Source organism: Spermophilus citellus (assembly GCF_964194105.1).
Source record: "Spermophilus citellus genome assembly, chromosome: 6".
NCBI classification, from domain to species: domain Eukaryota; kingdom Metazoa; phylum Chordata; class Mammalia; order Rodentia; family Sciuridae; genus Spermophilus; species Spermophilus citellus.
In genome coordinates, this window is record NC_138187.1 from 88,108,046 (window position 1) to 88,134,020 (window position 25,975).

The window sequence follows — 25,975 nt, forward strand, 5'->3', positions numbered from 1 at the left end:
TTCAGAAAGTGGGAGCTGTGTTCATCTCATTCACTGTTAAGTACCCAGTATATAGCACAGTACCTAGCAGGTAGTCAGTATTCAAATAAATAAAAGCTTTTTAGAATAATTCATCTTGCAGTAATGTATAAAATGGAGAACACAACTCTAAAGATAATAAAACACTGAACTGTACACTTTAGAAGGGCAAAGTTTATGCAAGATGAATTATATCTCAATGAAACTGTTATTTTCAAATAAAAAAATTAGAAGCAGTAAGTGTGAAGGCCAGGAAACAGGAACCTACTGCAAGAGTTATTGCAGTGAAATAGAGAGCTGCTTTCTTTAAGGGCAATGGAATCCAAGTAACTGTAGACAGCTTAGTAGGGCACAAGTTATGTTCCTCACCACTACTACTATATGCAGAAAAAACTATCTTCTTGTGTATAGTTGGCAAAGCATATTGAAGCCATGTTCAGTTTTTTTCCTCATGATCCTATGTTGGGTCTAGTTAAGAGAAATGCAGAATTTCTAATAAAAGTGCCATTTCCGATGGGTATTGCTTTCCTTTATACATAGTTAATTAGCTGGTGTTTAAAAGTAGAGTTAAAAAAAAAATTGATGGTGTGTTCATATGAACAGCAATTATGTAAATTTTCTTACTTTAAAGTTGCAACACAAATGAAAAAGTTGATGTTACTAAGATGGAAAGATTTTGTATTTCAATTAAAAACACTCAATTTCAAAAATAAGCAATGAATGAATGGGCTATTACTAGCTTTTCACTCCTGGGATTGTTAAGATTAGAAAGCACAGTTTTAGAGTAGGGGGAACCTATCCTATGCACTGTTGATTCAACTTTACAGTTATTTTGAGAGCAGTCTGGCAGTGTTTGTTTTAAAATGTACAGTTTGTACTTTGCATAGTACTAGCAGTATCATAGCCAATGAGGTTTATCCAAGGCACAATTAGTAACTAAAAATTTACATAATTTGAGTCAAAAGTATTCAATACAGTGTACAAAAGGACTCCTTACCAAGATCATTTTAAACTTTCACAATAACGAGGACAAAGATATCTAAAAGTTTTGGGGACTGGATGGGTATTGAGGGTGTAGCCTGATGGCAGACCACGTGTTAAATTAACATGATCTAAGCCCTAGGTTTGTTCTCCAGCACCAAAAACCAACAACAAAGAAAAACAAGCATCCCAAAGTTCAGATATCAAATGATTTAAAAACTTTTGAAGTGTCACATGGAGGCAGGAAGATGAAAAAGCCAAATCCCTTTAAAAATTCAGAAGGAAATCAATTTCAAACCTAGAATCTTTACCCAAGCAAACACTTCTAAATGTGCAAATAGAATAGACATTTTAAGGCACAGGTCTTAAGATCTTGGGAGCCTTTTTGTTGGAAGCAGTACAGTACTGATTTCTTTACAGGTTTGCACTTGCTAAGTGATTTTTTTTTAATCAATGTTCAATTCATTGTTAAGAATATAGTTGATAGAAAAATAAAATGCTTGAATCCTTTCTAAATATATACACTTACATTTTTAATGGTTTTTAAAAGTTATATACATCAACTGTTAAATATTTGAGAATGGGTTTTATGTTTTTATAGTTTATATCTTTTGGAATTCACATATATTTTTTTTTATTACAAAATAAGTGCCCTACAAAGCCAACATGGCACATAGTCTCAATTCAGGCATCCAATCTGATGGTTATACGAATGTGAATATCATACTTAAATATTTGCCTAATGTTTGCAAAAGGATTTTATTAGAAAATTTATTTTGGGTCAGGGATGTAGCTCAGTGGTAGAGCACTTGCTTAGCATATAAAAGGCCTAGGTTGATCCCCACCCAGCACTGGAAATAAATAAATAAAGTGAGTATATGCCTAGAATTCTGTATCCCATGTATGAGGAAAACCAAATGCCTCCAGTAGCATTTTGCTGAAAGACTGCAAAAGGAAATTTTTTCAAAAAGAATGGCAGCCAGGGTTGAAGGTGTGATGTGCAACCCCTCGAAAGCTGGCCCTAAAGAAACTAGACTTTTTAAGGCGGGTAAAATTAGAAGAGCTTCTTAAATTTCTTCCAAAAAATAATTTCATAGTATCATACTAATATTTTTAAATGTTTTAACGCCTCATTTTGAAAGGTGTAGTCATTTTTCCTTAAAAGACAAGGGACAATGATTTTCTTAAGTTGTTTATTGTAAGATAATTTACAAACATCTTGCTGTCTTTAGTAATTCAAACAATGAACCACTTTTCTTCTGACAGACAGCAGTAAGCTAAAAATAAAATCAGCTCACAGAATTTTCCTTCTTTATCTGAAAAAGAAAAGTAAAAAACAAGTAAAAACCATATAGTATTTTTTTGGGAAAATAATGATGTCAAGAGATAACATATTTTAATTGGAACATCAAGAACTGAATTTATAAACTATTCCAGTGGTCCTCAAATTTTGGTCTGTGAAAACTTTTTATAAGGGCAAAACTATTTTCATACTACTGTTATTTTTTGTTTTATTCTCATTTTATTCATAGAGTGTATCATGATTTTTCAGAGGCTACATGATGCATGACATTACAACAAAATGAATACAAAGCCAGATGAAAATCTAGCTGTCTTCTGTTAATCGGACATTAAGGTGTTCTTTGACCATAAATTTTGAGAACCACTCTTCACTAACCTACACATAATATCTCAAAATAATGTTAATTCTCAATCCTTAAAGTTTATTTCCTTCCATATACTTTTCTATGACCAACCAATTTATTAAAAAAATTAATAAATGTAAAAAAAAAAAAAAAGCCCCAAAGCCCACTAGCTTCCATAAATTGGCTAATACTACAAATTGCCCTGCTCATCTAAAATCTCTTAGAGAAGCAGTTTTGTTATTGATAAACTGGCTTTAGTTTTATCTGGCTAGGTTTCTTTTCTGAAGGAATATGGAAGAGCAAGTGCACTTTACCTCTCATCTGGGGATGGAACTTGATCATTAATCCCTGGTTATTATATTAGAAGAAAAAGACAAACACAAAACAAGCACGTTAAAAAGCAATCCATGCTAGTTAATCACAGTCCATTTCTTTACATGCTACCTTGAGTATATTATATAAACACTAACCCACGTATTCCTTTAAAAACAACTAAATGATATAAAAAGCTATAGATTTCACTGTGATTATAAGCAAAAAAAACATGTTCATGCAAGTAGGCAAGACTGAATATATAAATTTAAGTTACTATTTTTTCTATAGTTTAAGCTTGCAAATTGCCACCTCAAATATTATGGTTTATTCACGCATTTAATTTTATTTCTAAGTAGTCAATGTGTTTGTAATTACGTATTACAATTTTGAATCATAACTGATGAGTTATAGAACATGCAAGTCCAGTCATATAAACAATCCAACTTTGGGATTGCACAGCTAACTTTTAAAATAAAGATTTAGATAACACTTCTAGAGTAAAAAAGTAATAGTCAAGTTCCAATAATCTAGGTTTTGTCCCCCCCCTAAATTCTTAGTTTTATGTCCCAATCCCCCATTCCTCATTTCCATCAAGAAGAGCCTGATTCTCATTTTTGCACAAGTTTTATCATCACAGTTCATAACATCATCTCTTCAAGAGCAAAAAAGTACTTTTGAGTCCTCTGGGTGATCTCACACAGCACCCAGGCCTTCAAAATGCAGCCCCCTCTCCCCCTCCTCTCCCTGCCCGGGCCTTCTCACAGTTAACTTCCAAGAAAAAATCAGCTTAGAATCAACACAGGACATATGACCAGGAGAATAATGACAAATCATTTAATCCCTTTATTAGACCAATTTTATAGATGACAAAGGTGAGTCACAGAGTATGAAGAGAGGATTCCCCTAGCCCAATAGGTAAGGATAAACAGGAAGCAATTAGATAAAGAATCCAAAGATCAAGGTGAAGATGAGAATGACATTTTAGGCAAAAGCACAAACCACCTCTTTGGAGGTGAGAAAGAGAATGATGCATTTGAAGACATGAAAAGAGATCAAAGTGACTGAGGTTCAAGCAAGCAAGAAATAATTAGACTGGACAGAGTGTTGATGGCCAGAATACATAGGATCCCTTATAGTAATGCAGAATGATTATATTATAAAGAATGGATTCTGTTATTTTCTTAGTAATGTACTAAAGATCAGCAAATTTTTTCTGTGAATCATATATTGTCTGACTTTTTATAATCCTTTAAAAATGTAGTTATGGGCCAACCCCTGTGTTCTATTCAACATCTGTTTTCTCTGTTAAGACTGTACCACGCATGCTACAAACAGTTTCTGTTTGTTTCTTTTAAGTGCCTGTGAAGGGTCAGGTGTAGTGGTATACACCTGTAGTCCCAGTTACTTGAGAGGCTGAAATGGGAAAATTGCTTGAACCCAGGAGTTCAAAGTCAGACTAGACAACATAGCGAGACCCTGTCTTAAAATAGAAGCAAATACAAAAACCTTATTCCCCACATTTTCTTGAGAAGGGTTAGTACTGGGCACTTTACCACTGAGCTACATCCCCAACCCTTTTTATTTTGAAACAGGGTCTTGTCAAGTTGCTGAGGCTGGCCTCTAACTTGCAATTCTCCTGCCTCAGCCTCTCAAGTCATTGGGATTACAGGTGTACACCACTGTCCCAGCTCAACCCTTTTTTAATTCAGGAGCGAAATCTATGTTAGATGGGCCTAAAATATTACATAGGTATTTAAAAGGTAAAACTTACAGAATTTGGTAAGCAATTAGTAGGAGGTTAAGATGGAATAAGTCAAAGTTAATTTGCTCTACATTTCATCTTTTGTCACACATATATTTTTCTTATCCTATTAAAATATAAATGTCTTGAAAGAGGATCACATCCTTAACACTGTGCCTAGCATTGTACTTTGCACATTGTAGATGTTCAACTTAATAATTTTTAAACAAAATTCCCATTATCTTATCCTTTGTTTCACAATCACTAAATTTTCTCAACCAATTTTCTTGAGGAAGGCAGTATGCTATCTTATGGCACTTGAATAGAAAACAACAATTAAAAAGAATTCCTGGACTCTACCTCTATTCAATGGTTTATAGAGTTATGCAAAACCAGTCCTATAACTCACAAAGCATGGCTTATAACGCTTTAACGGTCAAAGACAGATTTTACAAATGATAATCATTCATATCCTCCTTCCTAACACTTAACGGAAGTGAAAGCTAGCATACCATGATCCCTGAACAGAAGAAACTAAGCCTGACTGTTTCAACTGAAACAATAAATTTAGAGATCTCATTTCCATCAAATCATTATATCCTAAGAGTAAGGACAAAAGATTAAGCAATGAATCATTTCAACCTTAATAGAGAAAACAAAACACAAAACTTTTAAGCAGCCAAGACTAAACAACCACATGCAAGGTGAAGAGTCAGAAAAATCCCTCTGAGGGAACAATCTGTAATTACTTACAGAGCTGCAGCACCAGAGATAATTTCAATCAACTCTTTTGTGATGACAGCTTGTCGGGTGCGGTTGAATGTCAAAGTCAATTTATCAATCATCTCAGCTACCAAAAAAAAAAAAAAAAAAAAGGATAATAAAACCAAACAAGAATAATTGGTTAATTAGCCTCTTGCTCATTTTAAAAATAAAAGATTGTTTTTTTTTTTTTTTTTAAGTTGTGGATGAACACACAGTATCTTTATTTATTCTTATGTGGTGCTGAGGATCAAACCCAGTGCCTCACACATGCGAGGCTAGCGCTTTACCACTGAACTACAGATCCAGCTCAAGAGATTGTTTCTTCTTGGATTCCCAAACTGACTTCTCAAAAAAAAAATTTTATGAAGGCATTTTTATATCTTCCATAGGCTACCTTGCACAGTATTTGCAAATCTATCAAGTAAGATGCACTTCCCTCTGAGGCAGAGAATACATTGTTAATGGTGTCCCCCTGACCCTCCTGCCCACTTATGGTATTGGAGATTGAATCTAGGGGCACTTTAACACTGAACTACATCCCCAGTACTTCTGTATTTTTATTTTGAGACAGAGTCTTACTAAGTTGACTTCAAACTTGGGATTCTACTGCTTCAGCCTCAGTTTATAGGCATGAACCACCACACCTGGGTACTGTTTTTTGATGCTACTCTGGGCAACATCAGCAGAGGTACACCCTGGGCTCACAAACATTACTGCTAGTTCTGTCCTTATTGTGAGCTTACAAGCGTTTTTGCTGGCATTGTCCATAGCTGTCATTCTAGCACTTTGCTCGCTGGTGGTAGACTCCTTCAGGGAGTAGTAGATGATGTTGGCCAGATTGTATTCTTGGTAATTTTGCAGCACATCAGCATCAATATCATCATAGATGCTCATGCTCTCTGTTAAAATAAGTGATGCATTTATTTGAAATTATACAGACCAAAGACTAAGTTCATCAAAACAGCTTAATAGTATAAAAATCCTTTATAGACATTTTAAAGTTAAATAAATCTGTTCTAATAATTTCATTTATTTCTGTACTACATATCATAGCACATTTTCAGCAAAATATAATATGTAAACAAAGCCTTTGATACTCTATTTGAGAAATTTAAATACAAAGAAGCTAACATTCAAAACAATTACTAAACTTCATGGTTGTTAAGTTCTCTGGATAGCACCAACCAGAGTACCACAAATCCAGCAAGAACTCAATTTTTTTTTCAATAAACAATTACTTCCCTCACCAGCCACTATAGTGTGATACAATAATTTCAAGTTAGCCATTTAATTATTGAAGAAATATAAATGTCAATCTGGAAAATTAAATGAAAGAATCTTTCTAAGCATAAGAAAGAATGGGAGAACTAAAAGCTGATATGAATTTCAGTTTTAATGTTGTAAAAACTTACTAGCCCATTTCCCTGGATTGAACCCAGGAGTGTTTAACCACTAAGCCACATCCCCAACCCACCTCCACTTTTTTCTTTTAAATATATTTTCAATTGTAAGTGGATACAATACCTTTATTTATTTTTATGCAGTACTATGGATTGAACCCAGTGCCTCACTCGTGTGAGGCAAGTGCTGTACAACTGAGCCACATCCCCAGCACCTCCAGCCCTTTTTATTTTGGGAAAGGGTCTTCCTAAGTTGCTTAGGGCCTTGCTTTAATTGCTGAGGCTGGTTTTGAGCTTGCAGTCTTTCTGCCTCAGCCTTCTGAACTGAGGTGTTATCATTGCGCCAGGTTTGTAACAGGTCATTCTGGACAAATACTACGTTCCTTAGTGTACAACTCTCTCCATTCCATATTTAAAAATACTTTCCATATAAAAACTACTTACCAGCACTTGCAATAGTATTAAGAGAAAAGATGGGCTTTTCTTCTGTCTTATAGGAGATTACAGACCTAGAAATCATAAAAGCAAATATAAATCTCAATGATTTTTAATGTAAGACATTTAGTTATTTGAAAACATGAATAGAAAAGAACTTTGAATTCTAATTGTTTCTTGCCTGAATCGATTAAAGATGATAGAGCCTTCATCAAACTCATATCCAGAATTTAGTAATTCAAGAGCAATGACCGATGCATCTCCAAAAGTAGGGGGCTTTCTTCCCACGTCTTTGAATGTCACCAAAAACTGATCCGAATGCGTCCTACAGATCACATAAAATAGTTTAATAGAATATTTGTGTTGAAAGAACACATGGAAAAAGAAAAAAAATTATCACCAGGGAACAAGTGTTTAGGGAAATATGAGTGGTGATGGCTCTGAGTTAAGTTGTTGTGTGTATTATCATGATATGTTGTTATATAATATGTTGTGCATATTATTACTCCTTTCCTTAAGTACCTGCAAAGTTTGGACTAAAAACCCAAGCTTTCTTATTTTATATTCTCTTTGCCTTTATATCTCTTTTAATCCTAATAAACTATTGTTCCTTTCTCACATTTCCAGGCTGTGACAGCTCCTAAAGTTCTTTGTTTGGCTTACTGCCAAAAACTTTGGACATTCCCGTTGTATTCAACTTATGGTACAGATGAGGGACAAACGGGAAAGCAAGTAAAAAAGGGGAAGGGGAAATATATATTCCAATATATCCTGAAAAAAAAATAAAATAAAAAATAAAATTTCTTTGTGAGTATGCCAAAAAAGGTAACTAAAAATGATATTTGATTAAACTATCAAAGAAACTTCCATTTCATCACTCTGAACATGAACAACAGACATTTAATGTACCTATGAAGTATGCCTCTGATTTTATCACCAACTCCAACAAGCATAACTTCTTTTCCAGCTGCCGTGAGTGTAGCCACCTCACTTTTCATCTGTTTGGCAACCGAGGAATGAATAGCACCACAAAGTCCTCGATCTGAGGATACACCAATAAGGAGGTGTTTCTTCTTGTCTTCAGGTACCTTAATATCAGCTTTCTCATACAGAGCTTGAAAAAAAAAATGCAATTTATAATAAGATAGCAATAATCCCTAGTTTACCAACGCATGCTGTTTTCATGCAATTAAATTTAAGTGACACTTGACAAGTGTCTGTGTAGGTACTTTATTTACAACTAGACTGAAAACCAGAAAGGTTTAAATCTGTATGTAAGAAAGTTTCCTAAGGGTCAATTAATGGCCAATTTTCTTAAATATTGATTAAAAGAAATCTCTAGTACAATTAAAAACTTGTAAAGAGCACAGAATTATAGAGGCACCTACTTGTCTAGATACCAGACTTCTACAGAATGCAAACTTCCTGCTCTTCCTGAAAGAGCAGGAAACAAATATTTACTAAGCTGCTTATATAATCTGCATATCAAGTTCTTACAAAAAACTACTAATTTTGAAGTAATGAAAAACAATTTATTTTTGGTATTATTTATCAACTGTGTTGGACTAGTCTTCCAAGAAACAAAGGCAAATGAGATTAAATGGGATTAAAGATACACTATTTTACTATGAAAATACTTGTGAGAGAAAACAGGAAGAAGTCAAAAGAGACTGAAGAGCCATCTACCATGATGCAAGCCTAACCTGCAGGAAGGAAAGGAAGAAAGGCTAGGAGCAGAGTTCCTCACTACTGGCAGTTTAAGGCTACTGGGTGCCCCAAGTCTCCCTAAACCAGACCTGCTTTCCCAACTGCCTATACTCAGTCACTGGCTAGAAGCAGCCCTTGGGAAGGATGGCTTGACCAAACAGGGTTTTAACAGCTGGCACTCCCTGCAGTTGCAAGGTACATTTTGCAATCATTACATTCACCCACTTCAACAACAACAAAAACAAGGAACAGAGCACTTAGCATTTAGGCCTCCCAAATAACAAGGCCCTGGGTTAATCCCTAGCACCCCAGGGGGGAAAAAAAAAGAACAGAGCACATTTACCCACTTCAAGAAAATTCCTGCTATTTTCCTCTTCAGTATAAAACAATCACAGGATCTCCCATAAAGAATAAAAAGAAGTAAATACTCAACTCCAAAGTTTACAGAGTGGGAAGAATACTTACTTTTAAGTTCTTTAAAAAATGTTTTGCACAGTATAAAATGTCTATTTTAAAATCTTTAACATATTTTTAAAAATTGGTTTAATTTTTGTCTTTGTAGTCGTAGATGGAGAGTATGCCTTTATTTTATTTATCTATTTTTATGCAGTGCTGAGGATTGAACCCAGTGCCTCACACATGTGAGGTAAGCGCGTTGCCACTGAGCTACAGCCCCAGCCCAATATTTAAAACTTTTAACCATTTCATATCTAGCAGTTCATACCTTTTTAGTTTAAAGGGCACAGAAACTGAATGGCAGCCTTGACTTAAATTTTCATTTTTATACTGTAAATAACTCTATTCAGCCATCTGAACCAGTTCCTTATTTATTTATTTAGTGGTTCTGGGGATTGAACCCAGGGCCTTATGCACACCAGCTAAGAGCTCCAGTACTAAGTCACATCCACAGCTCCTGGTTTCTCCTTTATTAAATGAGTATTTTGTGGCTATGAACTTTTGGGGGGAACATTATTATATTTATTAACAAGAAAGGTAAATAGTTCAGTGACTTTTTTTATATATAAATAAGTCAAAGAATAATTTTTTAATGAACTCTTCTGTTTGCCAAAGTTAACCTGGCCTTAGTTTTGGCTTGAGAAACTTGGTATGAAAATGCAGTAATTAATATACTACATCTGAAAGGCCAGGGGCAGGGGTACAACTCAGTGGTAGAACCTTGCGTAGCATGTACGAGGACCCCGTTTTGATCCCTGGCACCAGAAAAAAGTAAAAGAGAGAGAGAGAAAGAGAGAGAGAGACAGACAGCCAGACAGACTGTGGAGTTAGAATTATTGAATGCCCACTATGCCACAAATTCTACTTAAAAGTTAGGTATCCAATAATATGAGTAAGACATAATCCTATATAAACTGGAAATCACTGACCTACTCTAGGCTAGAAATGAGCATCACAACCAACCTGAGAATGAGTCTTATGGGAGTTAGTGGGTTTGAAATGACTGGATAGTTAACCTACCAACTCTCCTCTGTACTAAATATTAAAGTGAGAGGCCATTTCATCTGAGACCTGTTCTATTTTCTTACATAAAATTTTCTTTTGCAGGATAAATGTATGCTTAAAAAGGTACAGAAGAGTACAAAAAATTACTGCAGAAGGCAATTCTACATCTAATGCATAGATATACTTTATATACAATTTGCAGATAATGCAAATATATATTATCTTCCATTTGGAAATAGCAAACTTTGCCTTCTAAGTTCATATTTAAACATTTGCTTGTTAAAACATTCTGTTGGGAAGAATCATTTTCCTTTAGTCCTATTCACTTGTACCTTTACTGAACAATGATTATTCTAGGTGCTGGGAATTCAGGAATGAAGCTTCTACTCAAGTTGGGGAGTCAAATAATAAAACAAGTAATCAAGAACAGGTAGTTTCATGTAGAAAGAAGGAAATAAGGAAGCATAATCCAAATACATGAAGTACTGCAGAGATGATTCAGGATAAGGTGGTTTAAGAAGGCCTGCATGAAATGAAGAGGAGGAGCATTTTGAGCAGAGGAAATTAAAAACAGCAGTGTGGGTACAGGGAGGTATGTGGGAGGTACAGAATCATGTAAAGACTTGAAGCCCATGGTAACAACAATTTTATGCTAACTATAAAGAGATTTTAGGGCAGGGGTCAGCATGAACTGCTTCACAACCTAATCATTCTGGCTGTGGGATGCAGAAAAAGTGGAAAGTGGCAAAAGCAGAAGTAAAGATGCCAATTGGAAGGCTTTAAGAACAGCAGTAGGGACTATCTTCTTTAAAATGAAAAATATTCTTTTGGAAAGTGAGCCCCAAATTTAAGAATTTTAGATGATCCTGAGCTGAGACTTTTTTTAGGCTAAGTGGCAGATAAATGGAGGCTTCCTATATGATTTTCTTCACTTTCAAATTTATGTAAGTTTCATAATAAAAAGTCAGGCACAGTGGCACAAAGGCTCAGGAGGCTAAGGCAGGAAGATCTCAAGTTCAAAGCCAGCCTCAGCAACTTAGTGAGGACCCAAGCATTCATAAAAAGAAGTCAACGGTGACACAGTGGCTCAGGAGGCTGAGGCAGGAAGATGGCGAGTTGAAAACCAGCCTCAGCAACTTAGTGAGGCCCTAAACAACTCAGTAAGACCCTGTGTCTAAATTTTTAAAATATATAAAAAGGATGTGGTTCAGTGGTTAAGCACCATGGGTTCAATCACTGGTACCAAAAATTAAAAAAAAGAAAGGTTTCATGATAAGAAGTTAAAAATTCTTTGAGGTAGGCTTAAGTCAATGACACAGAAAAATGCAAGAGTTCAAAGAAAACAGTTACAGATCATGGTGGGAACTTTCTAGTTCTATCCAATTTTGCTTATTTCTGAGACAAATCAATAATCAAATAAGTATAAAAGCATCTAAAATATAAATTCTTTTTGAAATTATCATGTCACTTTTTTTTCCATTAGGAAGAATAATCAAGAATGGACTACATAAAATTAGTAAAGAAAAATGTGTTAATGCTTTTGAAAGGATAAGAATTGTGATTAAGTGTCATAAAAATGAAGGTTTTTCAGCTATTTTCCCTGTTTCTACATCACAGAGATTCTCAAAACACCATTACAAGTCAGCTCTCCTTTGCAGGGCACCACCTTTGCACCCTCAATCCCCTCACCCTACAGTCCTGAAATACCATATCAAAGGTAACACGATGCAATCAAGCATCTCTCTGTCTCATGTACTATATTTTCAAGTGCTTTTGATGGGATATTTAATAATACAGGAAAGACTTCAGAATATTTAAGGTTCCATATATAGTGGTTACACAGTCACTTCTTGCCCATTTATATGTGACCTTGGGCAAGTTACTTAACTTTGATATGCAGGGACCCTAACAGTTCCTATCGCAGGGTTGCTATGAGTCTGTGTAGAACGTCTGTCTGTACGTGAAAAATGAGTACATGTCAAGTATTCAGAATAGGCCCAGTATTACAGAGAGCACTAAAGAAAAGTCATAAATAACTTTTATGTTTAAACAGTTCTTCATAATTTGTGAATCAAATTCTTCTCTTACCCAAAGATCCTATTCCATACACTCGAGCTGGTTTCAGTTCCCTCTCAGCTCGGGCATATTTTGCTGCTGCTACCATTTTCATAGACTTGGTAATTTTCTGGATGTTTTTGATTGACTTTAGTCGCCTGGTAACTGAAAATTTAAAGGAGTTACAGTATAATTTCATTTGTGAATTCACTGAAATTTTTTCTAAAGTGCAAGGTAGAATAATTAGCACTTAGACCATCAATAATCGCCATGATATTAAACTAGTCTTCAGTTAAAATTAGTACTAATAAAGGGCATGACTAGCTGTTATTTGGACAGAATATGCAAATGGCAACCTAAGAGAAAATAGTACATTATATATTTAAAACATTAAATGACACTAAAAATAGCCTTAACCACATATTTTATAACATTATGTATATATGTATATGCAAACGTTATAAATTTTTCTAATTATATCATTATTACTCTAAAGATATAGAATAAAAAATTTTCATGCCACCTTATACTTTTCTAAAACACGTCCAACATCTCACATACATAATATAGATTCATTTTGCCAATTATGGGCTCAAGTGGTATATTTTGAAAGTATTTTTATTTGTCAAAATTTAGTTTTCCGTAATTCACATATTGAGACATACAACATACTTACTATCTTTCAGAGTTGCCATATTTCGAACTTGGATCCTGAGAATAAAAGTTTTAAAAACAGTTTAATTTTCTGAAATATAGCTCCACTATCTAAAAAAAATATTCAGAGTTAATGTTTAAATATCCATGAGAAACAATCTGTCAAATACAGTAGTCTGTGAATGTACATGAAAAGACACAGACTTAAATTCCCAATAGTAATAACCAAGGCCTGTACCAAAACCTTGTTTTATTTGGCCTAACTATAACATAAACTGTTTGCTTTAGTCTCAATGGTAATCAAAAATTCTCCATTCCCATCTCCATCTTTGCTTATATTACTTCCAGGATAGAAAAGTCTTTTTCCCTCATTAGGCTAATTACTTAAAATCAAGGCCAGACACACCTAAAAAGCAACCCTTGACTTAATTAGGGCAAAGCAATGTTTTAAAGTAATACTGAGCATCAAATCCAGTGCAGTGGTACACACCTGAATCCCAGTGAGCTGGGAGGGTAAGGCAGGAGGATTACAAATTCAAAGCCAGTCTCAGCAACTTAGTGAGACCTTATCTAAAAATAAATTAAAAAGGGCTGGGGATGTGGCTCAGTGGTAATGTGCCCATGGATTCAACCGCCAATAGCAATAACAACTATAATATTAATATAAAAATATATAATAGTTATCAATCACAGAGCCTAACATGACCACATGGATGGAAGTACATTTATTTAAAATTATTTTTACCTTTTTAAATTCAATGAAATAACCTTCTATGTTCCAGTAAATAAGATATGGTTTCTGACCACCAGAAACGTATTATCAACTCAAGTTTTACATCAAATTTAATCAAATATTCACTATCTTGAATATTAAAATGCCAATGCACAAAGATAAAAATGATTAGACTTGATTGAAAGTTAGTGAAAGATGAATAAGAGGATCCTTACCCCAGCAGAAAGACAACATGTTATAAATTATTATCTTTAAGCCTTTGAATTCACACAAAGTAGTCATGTTGGCCAACAAAGCTACATGGGAGAACTGAAGAATCAGTAAATTATGCATAAAGCCAGGCCAAAGGTGGACATTCTCAGAACTGGATGCAGTTTTGAAAGACGATATCATGGGCTAGGTATGCAACAGGGGAAGCAGGAGACACGAGTTGTGTTTAAATGTTATTTTAAATATTTAATATTTTTAAATATTAGAAAGTAAAGCAGTGTAAATACTATTTTGGAGATAGTACAGAAAAGATGAATCAGTTGAGTTTTCACATAGCAGTGACAAGCATGAAATGAGGCAGAAATATGGATGAATATTCATACTATGGAGACATGGGCTGCTGCAGCTTCCAGACAAGAGACAGCAAGAATCTGGACTAAGGAATGGGCAAAACAATGAGACTGGACTTAAGAACAAATTCTTAGTGACAAGGAAAACAGTAAGACCGACAAAAGTTTATAATTGAAGACCTGAGTGCATGATGCTGTCATAATCAATATAGAAAAACTGATTTGGGATTAACACGCTGGAGATAGTGAGTTTTGAAAAAAAAAACAGTTAAAAAGACTAGGGGGCAAGGTGGAACTGTCTCAGTGTTTTGAGAGTTGAGATATAGATTTAAAAACTATAACTAGTTGATGCTAAAAGTAAAAACTGCCAGGAGCAGTGAGTGGCGCATGCCTATAATCTAAGCAGCTTGGGAGGCTGAGGCAGGAGGATTTAGAGTTCAAAGTCAGCCTCAGCAAAAGCAAGGCACTAAGCAACTCAGTGAGACCCTGTTTCTATGAAAAAGGGGCTGGGGATGTGGCTAAGTGGCTGGGTTTCCCTGGGTTCAATCCCCAGTACCAAAAATACAAAATAAAATAAAATAAAAATTTTAGCAAGTTACTTTGTGGACATCAATGCACTAATTTTAAATTTAATATGGAAAGGCAAAAATCTAGACCAAACAACATCTTTGACAATGGAGCAAAACCAATCCAACAGAAAAATAATACTATTTACAACATAGAATGCTGGAACAATTAGACACTTTCACAAAATTAGCTCAAAGTCAATCACAGGTCTTTTGTAAAATGCAAAAGTATAAAATTTCCAGAAGATACCAGAGAAAATCTAGGTACCTGGGTTTCACAATGAGATTTTAGATTCAACAAACGCATGCTCCATGATTAAAAAAAAAAAAAAAAAGTACATTTAACTATCAAAATCTAAAATTTTGGATCTGTGAAAAACACTATTAAGAGAACGAAGACAAGCCACAAACTGGGAGAAAATATTTGCAAAACATATTTCTGATAAAGGACCTGGACCCCAAATATAAAACTCTTAAAAACACAAAAATAACAAACCAACCGAATAAAAAAATGGGCAAAAGATTTCCACACCTCACCAAAGATTTAGATGGCAAATAAGCACATATACTTAGTAGGGAATTGCAAATCAAAATAAGATACCCACTATATACTTAGAAGAATCCATTAAAAAAATAACAAGGGCAGGGTTTGTGGCTCAGTGGTAGAGCGCTTGCCTCACATATATGAGGCACTGGGTTCAATCTTCAGCACCACATGAAATTAAATAAAATAAAGGTATTGTGTTCTTATATAACTAAAAAAAAATTTTTAAATGATAACAAGTTTGTGGAGCAAGAGGAACTCACATTGACGGCCAGTGGGAGTGCAAAATGCTATAGTCGCTTTGGGAGAAGTGGTTTGGCAGTTTCTCATAAAGCTATAATTACACAATCATGCTCATAGGTATTTACCCAACTGACCTGAAAACATGTTCACACAAAACCCACACACAAATGTTTACAGCATTTATTCATAATTGTCAAAACCTGAAGGACATTAATATGTGACTGAATTGAAAACCGAACTCTGGTACATCTGCACAGTGAAGTATTAGTAATAAGAATAAATGAGCTACCAAGCCATAGAGACAGGGAGAGACCTTAAGTGCATATTTACTATATGAAAGAAGACAATCTACAAAAAGCTATATATTGTGCTAGAAATGACCATAGCAACAGTAAAGAGATCAGTGGTTACCAGGGTTTTGAGGACAGGGGAGGAGGAATTTTTAGGGCAGTGAAACTGTTCTGCATGATAGTGTAATAGCAAATATATGTCATTGTGCACTTGTCAAAACCCATTGGTCTGTATAAAAGAAAGAATGAACCTTAATGAAACTATAGGCTCAGTTAATAATAGTATCAATAATGGTTCGTTAATTGCAGCACTTATACCACTATAAGATATTAGCAGTATGGGAAACTCTTCAGAGTAGATGGGTACATAAAATCTCCATACTAAATGTTCAACTTTCCTACATATCTAAAACTCTACTAAAAAAAAATGATGTTTTATCAATAGTTATTTTTAAATGCAGGTATGAAATGATATGTGTTCTATGGTCTCATTCTTGTGATTGTGTTTATGTGCATAAAAATAAATATGGAAGGTCAAAACCAAACAATTTGTTTTAAAAGTCTTGACTTATCCACCATAATACTAGTATTACTCATTCATAAAGAAAAGAGGAAGCAGACTATATGTAAAATAGGAGGTTTTACACATTTAGTATGAGAATGGATATACTAAAAGATTAAAAACTGAAAAATACTGACAAAGTCTGACAGAGTACAGACTAGAGACATAACAATTGTTCTATTAACAATGTTGCTCATAATGGCATCTGAAAAGTAATACCATTTTTGGCTGGCTTTCTTTTTTCAGTATAACGACTTTTTCACTCCAAACACTCTTAAATTTATGGGCTGTCGCAAATGACATTTGGATATTATGGTTTTAGGCAGACATTTCAATTTAACTGACACAAGTTTCTCATTAGAGAATACTGTATAGAACAAATTTGAACTCCATGCCACATTTGGATTTTCGTTTTCCTAAGTATTCCAAGTGAAAGGAATGAAGAGGAAACATTTCTGTAATCCGTTATACTGTGCACATGCTATGATTTCATGTGTCTTGAAACAATCTCATATTTAGCCTTCATTTAGTTCTAAAGATGACTTTTAGGGGGGATAGTAGAGGATAGGAAAGACAGCAGAATACAACAGACACTAGTATGGCAATATGTAAATCAATGGAAGTGTAACTGATGTGACTCTGCAATCTGTATACGGGGTAAAAATGGGAGTTCATAACCCACTTGAATCAAAGTGTGAAATATGATATATCAAGAACTATGTAATGTTTTGAACAACCAAAAATAAAAATAAAAAATAAATAAATAAAGATGACTTTTATGTTTTTTGTTATTTTGTTTTTTACCATCAAAATAGCCATGAACTATTTTGAGGGATGGCTTGATTTACAGAATTTTGTGCTGAGAAGATTTTGCACTGAGAGGACAAGTTCTGAGTTACTGCATCATGTCCTGAGAAAGCCTCAGGAGATTATTTGTGAAACTTGAAATATATCAAATACACTGGATGGAGAATCATATCAGTCAGGATCACCAGTGGCTACTATAATCATATAGCATTGTTAGATAACCTGAACACAACAGAGGAGGGAATCATGACTGGCTCATTGTTCAATGAAATTGCAATTTGAGACTTTTTTTAAAAAAACATATAATGATTTATGTTACAAAAATTAAGAGCAGCATTAACTAATTCTCCAGGGAAAATATGAAGTGTGTCTAATTCTAAAACAGAATGCCAGTGTAAAAGTCCATCACCAACTCTACACCAAGAAGTAGTACCTCACACTTCAACCCTCACCCAGAATCTTATCCTCTTGGCAGATATGATAACCTCCTTACACCTTTGGGGACAAGGGTATTGGATGATGAACCCAGAGGTGCTTTATCACTGAGCTAGATCCCTAGCCCTTTTTCTTTCATTTTTGAGACAGGGTTTCATTAAATTACTTAAAGCCTTGCTAAGTTGCTGGTGCTGGTCTCGTATTTATGATCCTCCTGCCTCAGCCTCCTTGAATCATTGGAACTAAAGTCATGTGCCACCATAACCAGTTTGAAGCACTGATGTTTGATGAAGAGTCATAATCTACCTGTTGAACATTCCCAAAGGTCAGGACTATGACCTTTATGTGCTGATTGAAGTTCTAATTTAGGTTCCTCAAAGTAGTTGCCTCTGAGAACCCTTATTTAAAGCAAACCTTTATTAAAATATTTTCAAATTATCTTGTAGTTGTTTTAATAAAAGTTATTTTTAAAATTTTGTCTAAACATATTGTTTCTGGGCTGGGGATGTAGCCCAGTTGGTAGAGTGCTTGCCTTGCATGTACAAAGCTCTGAGTTAAATCCCCAGAACCACAAAAACAAACAGGGGCTAGGGTTGTGGCTCAGTAGTACAGCACTTGCCTAGCATGGGTTCAAGTCTTAGCACAACATATAAGAAAATAAATAAAGATCGATCAATAACTAACAAAAATATTAAAAAACAAACAAAAAAAACCATATTGTTTTAACTTCACAGCCCTTTATATTTTTTTGATACAGAATCCTGCCTCAGCCTCCAGAGTCACTAGATTACAGGTGTAGTCCACTGCACTGAGCTCTCTCCACTTTTTGTGTGTTGTGTATGTGGTGCTGGAGATTGAACCCAGGGCCTGGTGCCTGCAAGGCAAGCATTCTATCAACTGAGCTACATCTCCAGCCCCTCTCCACTTTTTAAAGAATGTGAACACTGCTTAAGTTTCTAAAAATACCGACAAGATTACATTAATGAACAGCAAGATAGGAAGAAAAAGAGTTGATGTTTGCCCAGCACTACAGCACACCAAAAACAGTCACGCCAGGAACCTCAATGGGTGATATTCCTTTTGTTTGCCACTACATTTTAGCACTTTCCACGGTGCCAACTGATGTAGGGTAGGCACTCCACAAATATTTGCTTAGCAGTTAATAAATGGGAAAATCTATACAACTGAGAATTTAATTACTGTGACTTAATTCCCTTGAATGTTCTTTTTCAGAACAGAAGAAAAATCCGACTTCTGAGGCTAATCCACCAAAAATTTTATGTAGATAATTCATACTATACTGAACTTACTCATTATCCTGAAACTCTTGTATATTGCTATAAACTCTCGGCTTAATGAAAAGACCAATCTCTCTCAATCAATGCTTAATAGACTCTTCTCATAAATTAGGATACAAAAATCTAGTTAAGTGCTGTAGCTCCTTAGAGATTCACCATACTATAAAACAAGGGAATTGCTAGGACACACCCTGTAGTAATAATCCCCTCAGCACTTTGTATAAAATTGCCTAGCTTCAAAACATTTCATACCATTATACAATGCCAACCATATAACAATTTTTATCATCTATTACTAGGCCTTCTGATATGTATTTTTCACCCTAGAGAATTTTAAAAATTGTCCAAACATACAGCACCTTTTATAGAGATTCCTTGGAAAACTTGGAATGGAACCATTTGACCCAGCTATCTCACTCCTCTGTTTATACCCAAAGGACTTAAAAACAGCATACTACAGCAATGCAACCACATCAATATTTACAGCCACAATTCAAAATAGCTAAATTGTGGAAAAAATCTAGATGCCCTTCAGTAGATGAACAGATAAAGAAACCGGTATACATCCACAATGGAATATTACTCAGCATTAAAAGAGAATAAAATCATGGCATTTGCAGGTAAATGGATGGAGTTGGAGAGTATCATGCTAAGTAAGCTAATCCCCAAAAAACCAAAGGCCCAATGTTTTCTCTGATAAGTGGATGCTGATCCATAATGGGGGTGTGGCAGGGGGAGCATGGGATAAATGGAGGAACTTTACATAGGGCAAAGCGGAGAGAGGGGATGGTAGGGGGAATGGAGGTAGGAAAGATGGTGGAATGAGATGAACATCATTATCCTAGGTACATGTATGAAGACACGAATGATGTGACTCTACTTTGTGTACAACCAGAGAAATGTAAAATTGTGCTCCATATGTGTACTATGAAACTGAAATGCATTCTGTCATGTATAACAAATTAGAATTTTAAAAATGAATAAAGATATTTGTAATTACACACACACACACACACACACACACACACACACAATCGCCTCCTCTCAGGACCTTTGGACAATTTCATGACCTTGCAGGTTAATGCTTCGACATAATCTTCTGAAGGTGGTGCTATATATCTTTCCCTACTTCGTCAATAGTCAGATCTTTAAAGTCTCTTATGCACCAAGACGCCCATCTGCCACGATAGCACAAATTTTTTTTCACCTTCGTTTCTTCAGTACCTAGCAAAGCGCCCGCTACACTGTGGGTGCTCACTGAGACGATAGCTCTTAAAGGGTCACTCTGCCCAGCACTGGAGTCTTTGAACACGCGTCAAGGACATAAACCACACCGCAACCTTGCCCGAGGCTTTTCCTAGGGTCCTCCCTTCACCTAGCGGACCCTGCCAACAGCTTCCCGAGACTCTGCGCCTCGTTTGTAACAGAAGCTGGATATTTATGAACTGAATGAATTCCAGGTCGCCCCGTTACTAATTCGGACTAAGGTCTCAGTCCCGAGGTCCCAGATGACCCTTCCAGCCTCAGGGGACGTGGCGTGACCTTGCTCCCTTTGACCCACCTCCAGCCTTCGCGCGCGCCATCCCCGCTTCGGAGCAGCTTCCTGCTGCCCGAGCTGCGAGACTTCTGCAGAACCCAGGGCCTAACTGGGCCCAGCGGCCCCAGGTCGGTCCTACGCACCCCACCCGCGCCCCACCTCCATCCCATTTGACTGAGCTCTTCCCTCCCTCCAATATTCGCAGTCCTCCCGCAATCTGCCATACCATTGCGACTGCAAGGCGCGGCCAGACAGCCCAGCAACGCTCGCCCGAGAGAACATGGTGATGGTACCGGCCTAGCTTGAAGGTCGGGCAGACAGGCCTTACTGCGCACGCGCGGAAGCTTCCCCACGCGCCCTGCCCACCCCGTTTGGTCCTTCAGTCTCGCTTCCTCGCGCCAGAAAGAGGAGTCTCGCGAGCGTTGGGGGCCGGTCCTCCCAGGCCCCACCTATTTCCGACTGTCAGCTTTGCCCCGCCTACTCCATCCAGCCCAGTTCCGCTTCCGGTTGGACGGATTCTGTGCTCCAAAAAGTGGTTGCTGCGGTGGTCACGATGGGGAAGTCAGATTTTCTTACCCCCAAAGCCATCGCCAACCGGATCAAATCCAAAGGACTTCAGAAGCTGCGTTGGTATTGCCAGATGTGCCAGAAGCAGTGCCGGGACGAGGTAAGTGGGCCTGGGATGGCTCCATATTCCCCAGAGGGCCCCGCTGAATATCCAGGTTCAAGTTCAGACGCCGATGAGAGCACAAGGCTCGGGTTCCCGGCTGCGAGGCTTTTGGGGTCTGCACTGGGCTAGTCAACTCAGCCCAGGAGAGCTGCTCTTCCCTGCAGTCTCCAGACCTAGCGGGGCACCAGTGGTCTTTGACACCTCATTCCTCCTCATTCTGCACCCTCCCCCTCCCCCAAAAGAAATTAAATCCACTGATTTTGCGGTTCTCGAAGGGGCGTGGATAATGAATGCAGTGCAGGACGTCCGGGCGATAACAGTAATAATAACCATCTCTGACTTGGCTCTCAAACAGGACAATTAGGATTTACACTTCTTTGTGATTCAAAGGAAACAAGGAAAACAAAGCTCTTTCGCACAATTCATCTAACAAGCATTTATTAAACACCTAAATGAACTAGGACCAGATATCAAAATTATGAAGTCAGAGAGCACCACTTAATAGCATATTCTCTTGGACAAGCCATTTATCATTCTCTATACCTGTTTATTCCTCCGTAAAGTGGGAATAATAACTGTTCCTACTTGTAAGATTGTTGTTGAGTTTAAATAAGTGAATTGTAGGTAAAGTGGCTAAAGAGAATCACAGAGATCTTGAAAAGTCTTGTATATTGTGCTACAGAGCTTATACTTTCCCCCATATTGAGGTGGATGGTGGGGCTCCACTGAAGAATTGAGAGCAGCTAATGGTGTGACATTTTTCTTTGGAGATCAGATTAGAAGGGAATGAAAGAACACGGAGGCAACAGGAATAATCTGATCCAGGGCTTCTGAGAGGGATAAGATATTTTAAGTAGGCCTCATAGAATGACATTGATAGTTATTTCATTTCCATTTCCTTCTTTCTATGTAAGTGAAGGTGAAATTCTCACACAGAAAACTAGGGACTAGTACAACGAATATCCTTATATCCATACCCAGTGTCTTAGTCTCCTTGGGCTATTATAATAGAATGCAATAGACTGAGTGCTTTAAACAATAGAAATATTTTTCTCACAGTTCTGGAGGCTGGGAAGTTCAAGATCAGGAGGCTGGAATGGTTGCAGTTCTAGTAAGAGCTGTGTTCCTGTTTAGTAAACAGCAGTCTTCCCTCTGTATCTTTGGGCAGACAGGGCCAGCTCTAGGCTCTTATAAAGGAACTAATACCATCATGGGGCTTTACCCTCACTATCTAATCTAAATTTAAGGCCCCACTTCCTAATGCCATCCTATTGGGGATTAGAGTTTCAATATATAAATTCTGGGGGACAACAAGTATACATTCTGTAACACACAGATGTAACAAAAGTGTTTTGCCACGTTTTCTTTTTTTGGAAATATTTTAAATTATAAACATCAGGGTATTTTACCTCTAATACTTAAATATGTATCTCAAAATTTCAGGATGATTTTCTGTATAACCACAATATATGTCAATAAGTCACTAATGTGACAAAATTATTAAGAATCCCCATATATCATCTAATAATACATTTCATATTTTTTCAGTTGTCCTGTGTTTTTTAAAGCAATTTTTTCAAACTAAGGCCAAAAGTCATGAATAGGATTTGATTATTGGGACTTTTTGTTCTTTTTAATAGACCTTGATTTTTAGAGCAGTCTTAGCTTCACAGGAAAAAGCAACTGGACAGTACAGAGATTGCCCAGTACCTCTCCCTCCCACATGCACAGCTGACCCCAACATCCTGCAGCAGAGTGGTGCACTTGTTATGAGAGATGAACCTGCTTCAACATATTAATACCCAAAGTCCAGTTTACATTGTGGCTCATTCTTTTTTTTTTTTTTTTTTTTTTAAGAGAGAGTGAGAGGGGAGAGAGAGAGAGCGAGAGAGAGAATTTTTTTTTTTTAATATTTATTTTTTAGTTCTCGGCGGACACAACATCTTTGTTGGTATTTGGTGCTGAGGATCGAACCCGGGCCGCACGCATGCCAGGCGAGCATGCTACCGCTTGAGCCACATCCCCAGCCCCTGTGGTTCATTCTTGATGTTGCATATTTTATGCTTGTTTTTTTTTTAACCTCCAACAGTCACACCATTCTGATTTTGACAAGTGCATAATGACACATATCCACCAATAAAATATCTTACAAATTAGTTTCTAAAAATTGTACTGTGGGTTATCAGAATTTTTTAATATATTTAATTTTAGTTATCCATGGGCACAATATCTTTATTTTGTTTATTATTTTTATGTGGCACTGAGGATTGAACCCAGTGCCTCACATATGTGAGGCAAGCACTTTCCCCCTGAGCCTCAACCCCAGCCCGCTTATTAGGATTTTTAATTCTCCAAATTTAATTTTAAAACTTTAGACTGGTGATAAGACTATTTTTTATGATTACCACTAAAAAGCAGATTTTTAGAGCTCAATGCAGTATGTCTATTTAGAGTCTATTTCGATGACCTAAATCAGAAGTTCACTACTGCTTTTGCATTTTTTGTAGAATGGCTTCAAGTGTCATTGTATGTCTGAATCTCATCAGAGACAGCTATTACTTGCTTCCGAAAATCCTCAGCAGTTTATGGATTATTTTTCAGAGTAAGTAACTCAAAAGACATCCTTACCTCATAAGCTTATTCAGTTGAATACTTAATAGGTGCTTAGTATTTTATATATTGGAAGTCTGTTATTCCTTATATGTTAACATGATAGCTGTATTCTCTCTCTGCTCAGCTTTTAATTTTCTTTTTTGAAAATTTACCACAGTTTTCTCACAATTATTAGACTTTCCTTCCTTCCATTTTAAACATGAAACTACTTTCATTCTAACACATTTCTGACTAGAATGGTGCTATGCTCCCAGCTTCCTGACCTCAAGACCTTTTCTACTTAGGAGCTGTGGAGGGCGGTGCCTCTGAATGACTCTCAAGGTTTTCTAGCTTCAGTTTCCTTATCTGTTAAGAAGAGGGTGCTAACAATAGCACCCTCTTCCAAGTATTGTTTTCCCTTCACAAGGCTTATAGGAAAATAAGTGAGTTCATATTTCACATGCTCTCAAGAGTACTTGGTACTCAGTTAGGATTTGCTGTTAATTATTATTATTCTATTAATACTTAGTCTTGCTTGTTTCCATATTTTTGTTTCCAAACTTCCTTTTGACCTGAAGATCCCTTTACATGTTTAAAAATGATTGAAGGCCACATAGAGCTTTTGTTTGTGTGGGTTTTATGTATCAACAGTTAGAAATTAAAACTGTGAAGACTGGGGCTGTATTCAGTGGTAGAGCATTTGCCAAGCTTGTGTGAGGGCCGAGGTTCAAGTCCATGCACTGCAAAAAGGGGGGGGGGGGAGGAGGAAAGAAAGAAAACTTAAAACTGAGAAATTTTAAAATACTATTTTTAGTTCATTTAAAAATAGCAACATACTTATTAAATATTAAATAACATTTTAAAATGAAAAAGTATATTTTCCAAATAAAAAGCATGAATGTTTTGTTTTTGCAAACAATGTTGACTTAATAGAAGGCAGTTGGGTTCTCACATCTCCTTCTGCATTTAGTCTGTCATGAATGTTTTGTTTGAAGCACATGAATATCCAGTATTTACATAAATGTATAATTAGAAGGGGAGAAATTTTAGTAATCTTTTTAGATAATTTTAGATATTCTTCTTAGATACTACATCAATTAAAATATGTGGCAGTTTCTTAAAGCTTAGTCATAATGTAGACTCTGAAATTAGATTAGTGAAGTTTTTGTACTGTTAAATTAAAATTAATTGATTTATCTTTTGTGTGGATCTTATGTCTGTGCATGATTTTGTAACGTGTTAGACATTTGAAAAGTATCAGTTTACTACATGACACAGATCTTCCAAATCATGGCATATTATATCCTGTAATGTCATCAAATCATATTAACCCATTTGTCCCATTGTCCCAGATGCTGAATACCTATCAAAACTTAAATTGATCAATAAATATACTACTTGTAATAACTTTAAAGTCAATAAATATACCACTTGTGATAACTTTCAAATAATTATTTTTATTTTTCAAATAATTTATTATGTTTTATTCATAGATGAATAATTAGAACATTTGAGGAAAAAAACATATACACATGCATATATATACACATATGTTCTCGATTCTGATTTCCAACTTATTTTAATACACCTGTGTCAATTGTGTTGAAATATTTGCAGAATTGGAAACTTGGGACTTCTTGGGTTAATATCAACATTGATGTCACCAGAACATCCCTAAGTGTCAGGAAGCATGTCAAGCCCACAGCAGCAGGTACTAATTCACCAAAATTCTACTTGTTGCTTGAAAGGTCAAATTTCATTATTGGCCACAAATACTGTCAGTTCTTTTCCTCCACATGACAGGTTCACTTTGTTTATATTTAAGAAAATGTATTCCAAAGTTCCAATTTGGAATAGTGATACTTTACATGCCAGGGTTCTTTCAAGAAAAAATAATGTCCTGTGAAAAAGTGTTTCACCTCATAGCTCTAAAACTATATGAGAGAGTTGAGATTTAATA

The 25,975-nt window shown here is 36.0% G+C and overlaps 2 protein-coding genes across 6 annotated transcripts in view; one reads left to right on the plus strand and one right to left on the minus strand.

Annotated features, from left to right (window-relative positions):
- Positions 1–2,178: 2,178 nt before the first annotated feature.
- ATP5F1C (ATP synthase F1 subunit gamma) lies at positions 2,179–21,126 on the minus strand (the record flags this gene model as incomplete). Of its 2 annotated transcripts, XM_081297421.1 has the most annotated exons (9): positions 20,980–21,126; positions 13,201–13,235; positions 12,558–12,689; positions 8,211–8,415; positions 7,483–7,626; positions 7,311–7,375; positions 6,210–6,365; positions 5,455–5,551; positions 2,179–2,315 (listed from the first exon to the last, which is right to left on the minus strand). In XM_081297421.1, the coding sequence occupies exons 1-9, from the start codon at positions 21,033–21,035 to the stop codon at positions 2,312–2,314; spliced, it is 894 nt and encodes a 297-aa protein (XP_081153547.1). In that variant the 5' UTR covers positions 21,036–21,126. The 2 variants fall into 2 exon arrangements, with proteins under 2 accessions (XP_081153547.1, XP_081153548.1); XM_081297422.1 differs by lacking the exon at positions 2,179–2,315 and having other exon boundaries at positions 5,451–5,551.
- A 131-nt stretch (positions 21,127–21,257) lies between these two features.
- Positions 21,258–25,975, plus strand: part of KIN (Kin17 DNA and RNA binding protein) — a 36,863-nt gene continuing 32,145 nt past the window's right edge. For all 4 annotated transcript variants that reach the window (XR_014022668.1, XM_081299315.1, XM_081299314.1 and 1 more), the window contains exons 1-2: positions 21,258–21,420; positions 23,931–24,025. Coding sequence is in view for 3 of the 4 variants with exons in the window: in XM_081299315.1 (XP_081155441.1) it covers positions 21,307–21,420; positions 23,931–24,025 (209 nt within the window). In the remaining variant the exon portion in view is untranslated. The remainder of the gene's footprint in view (positions 21,421–23,930; positions 24,026–25,975) is intronic.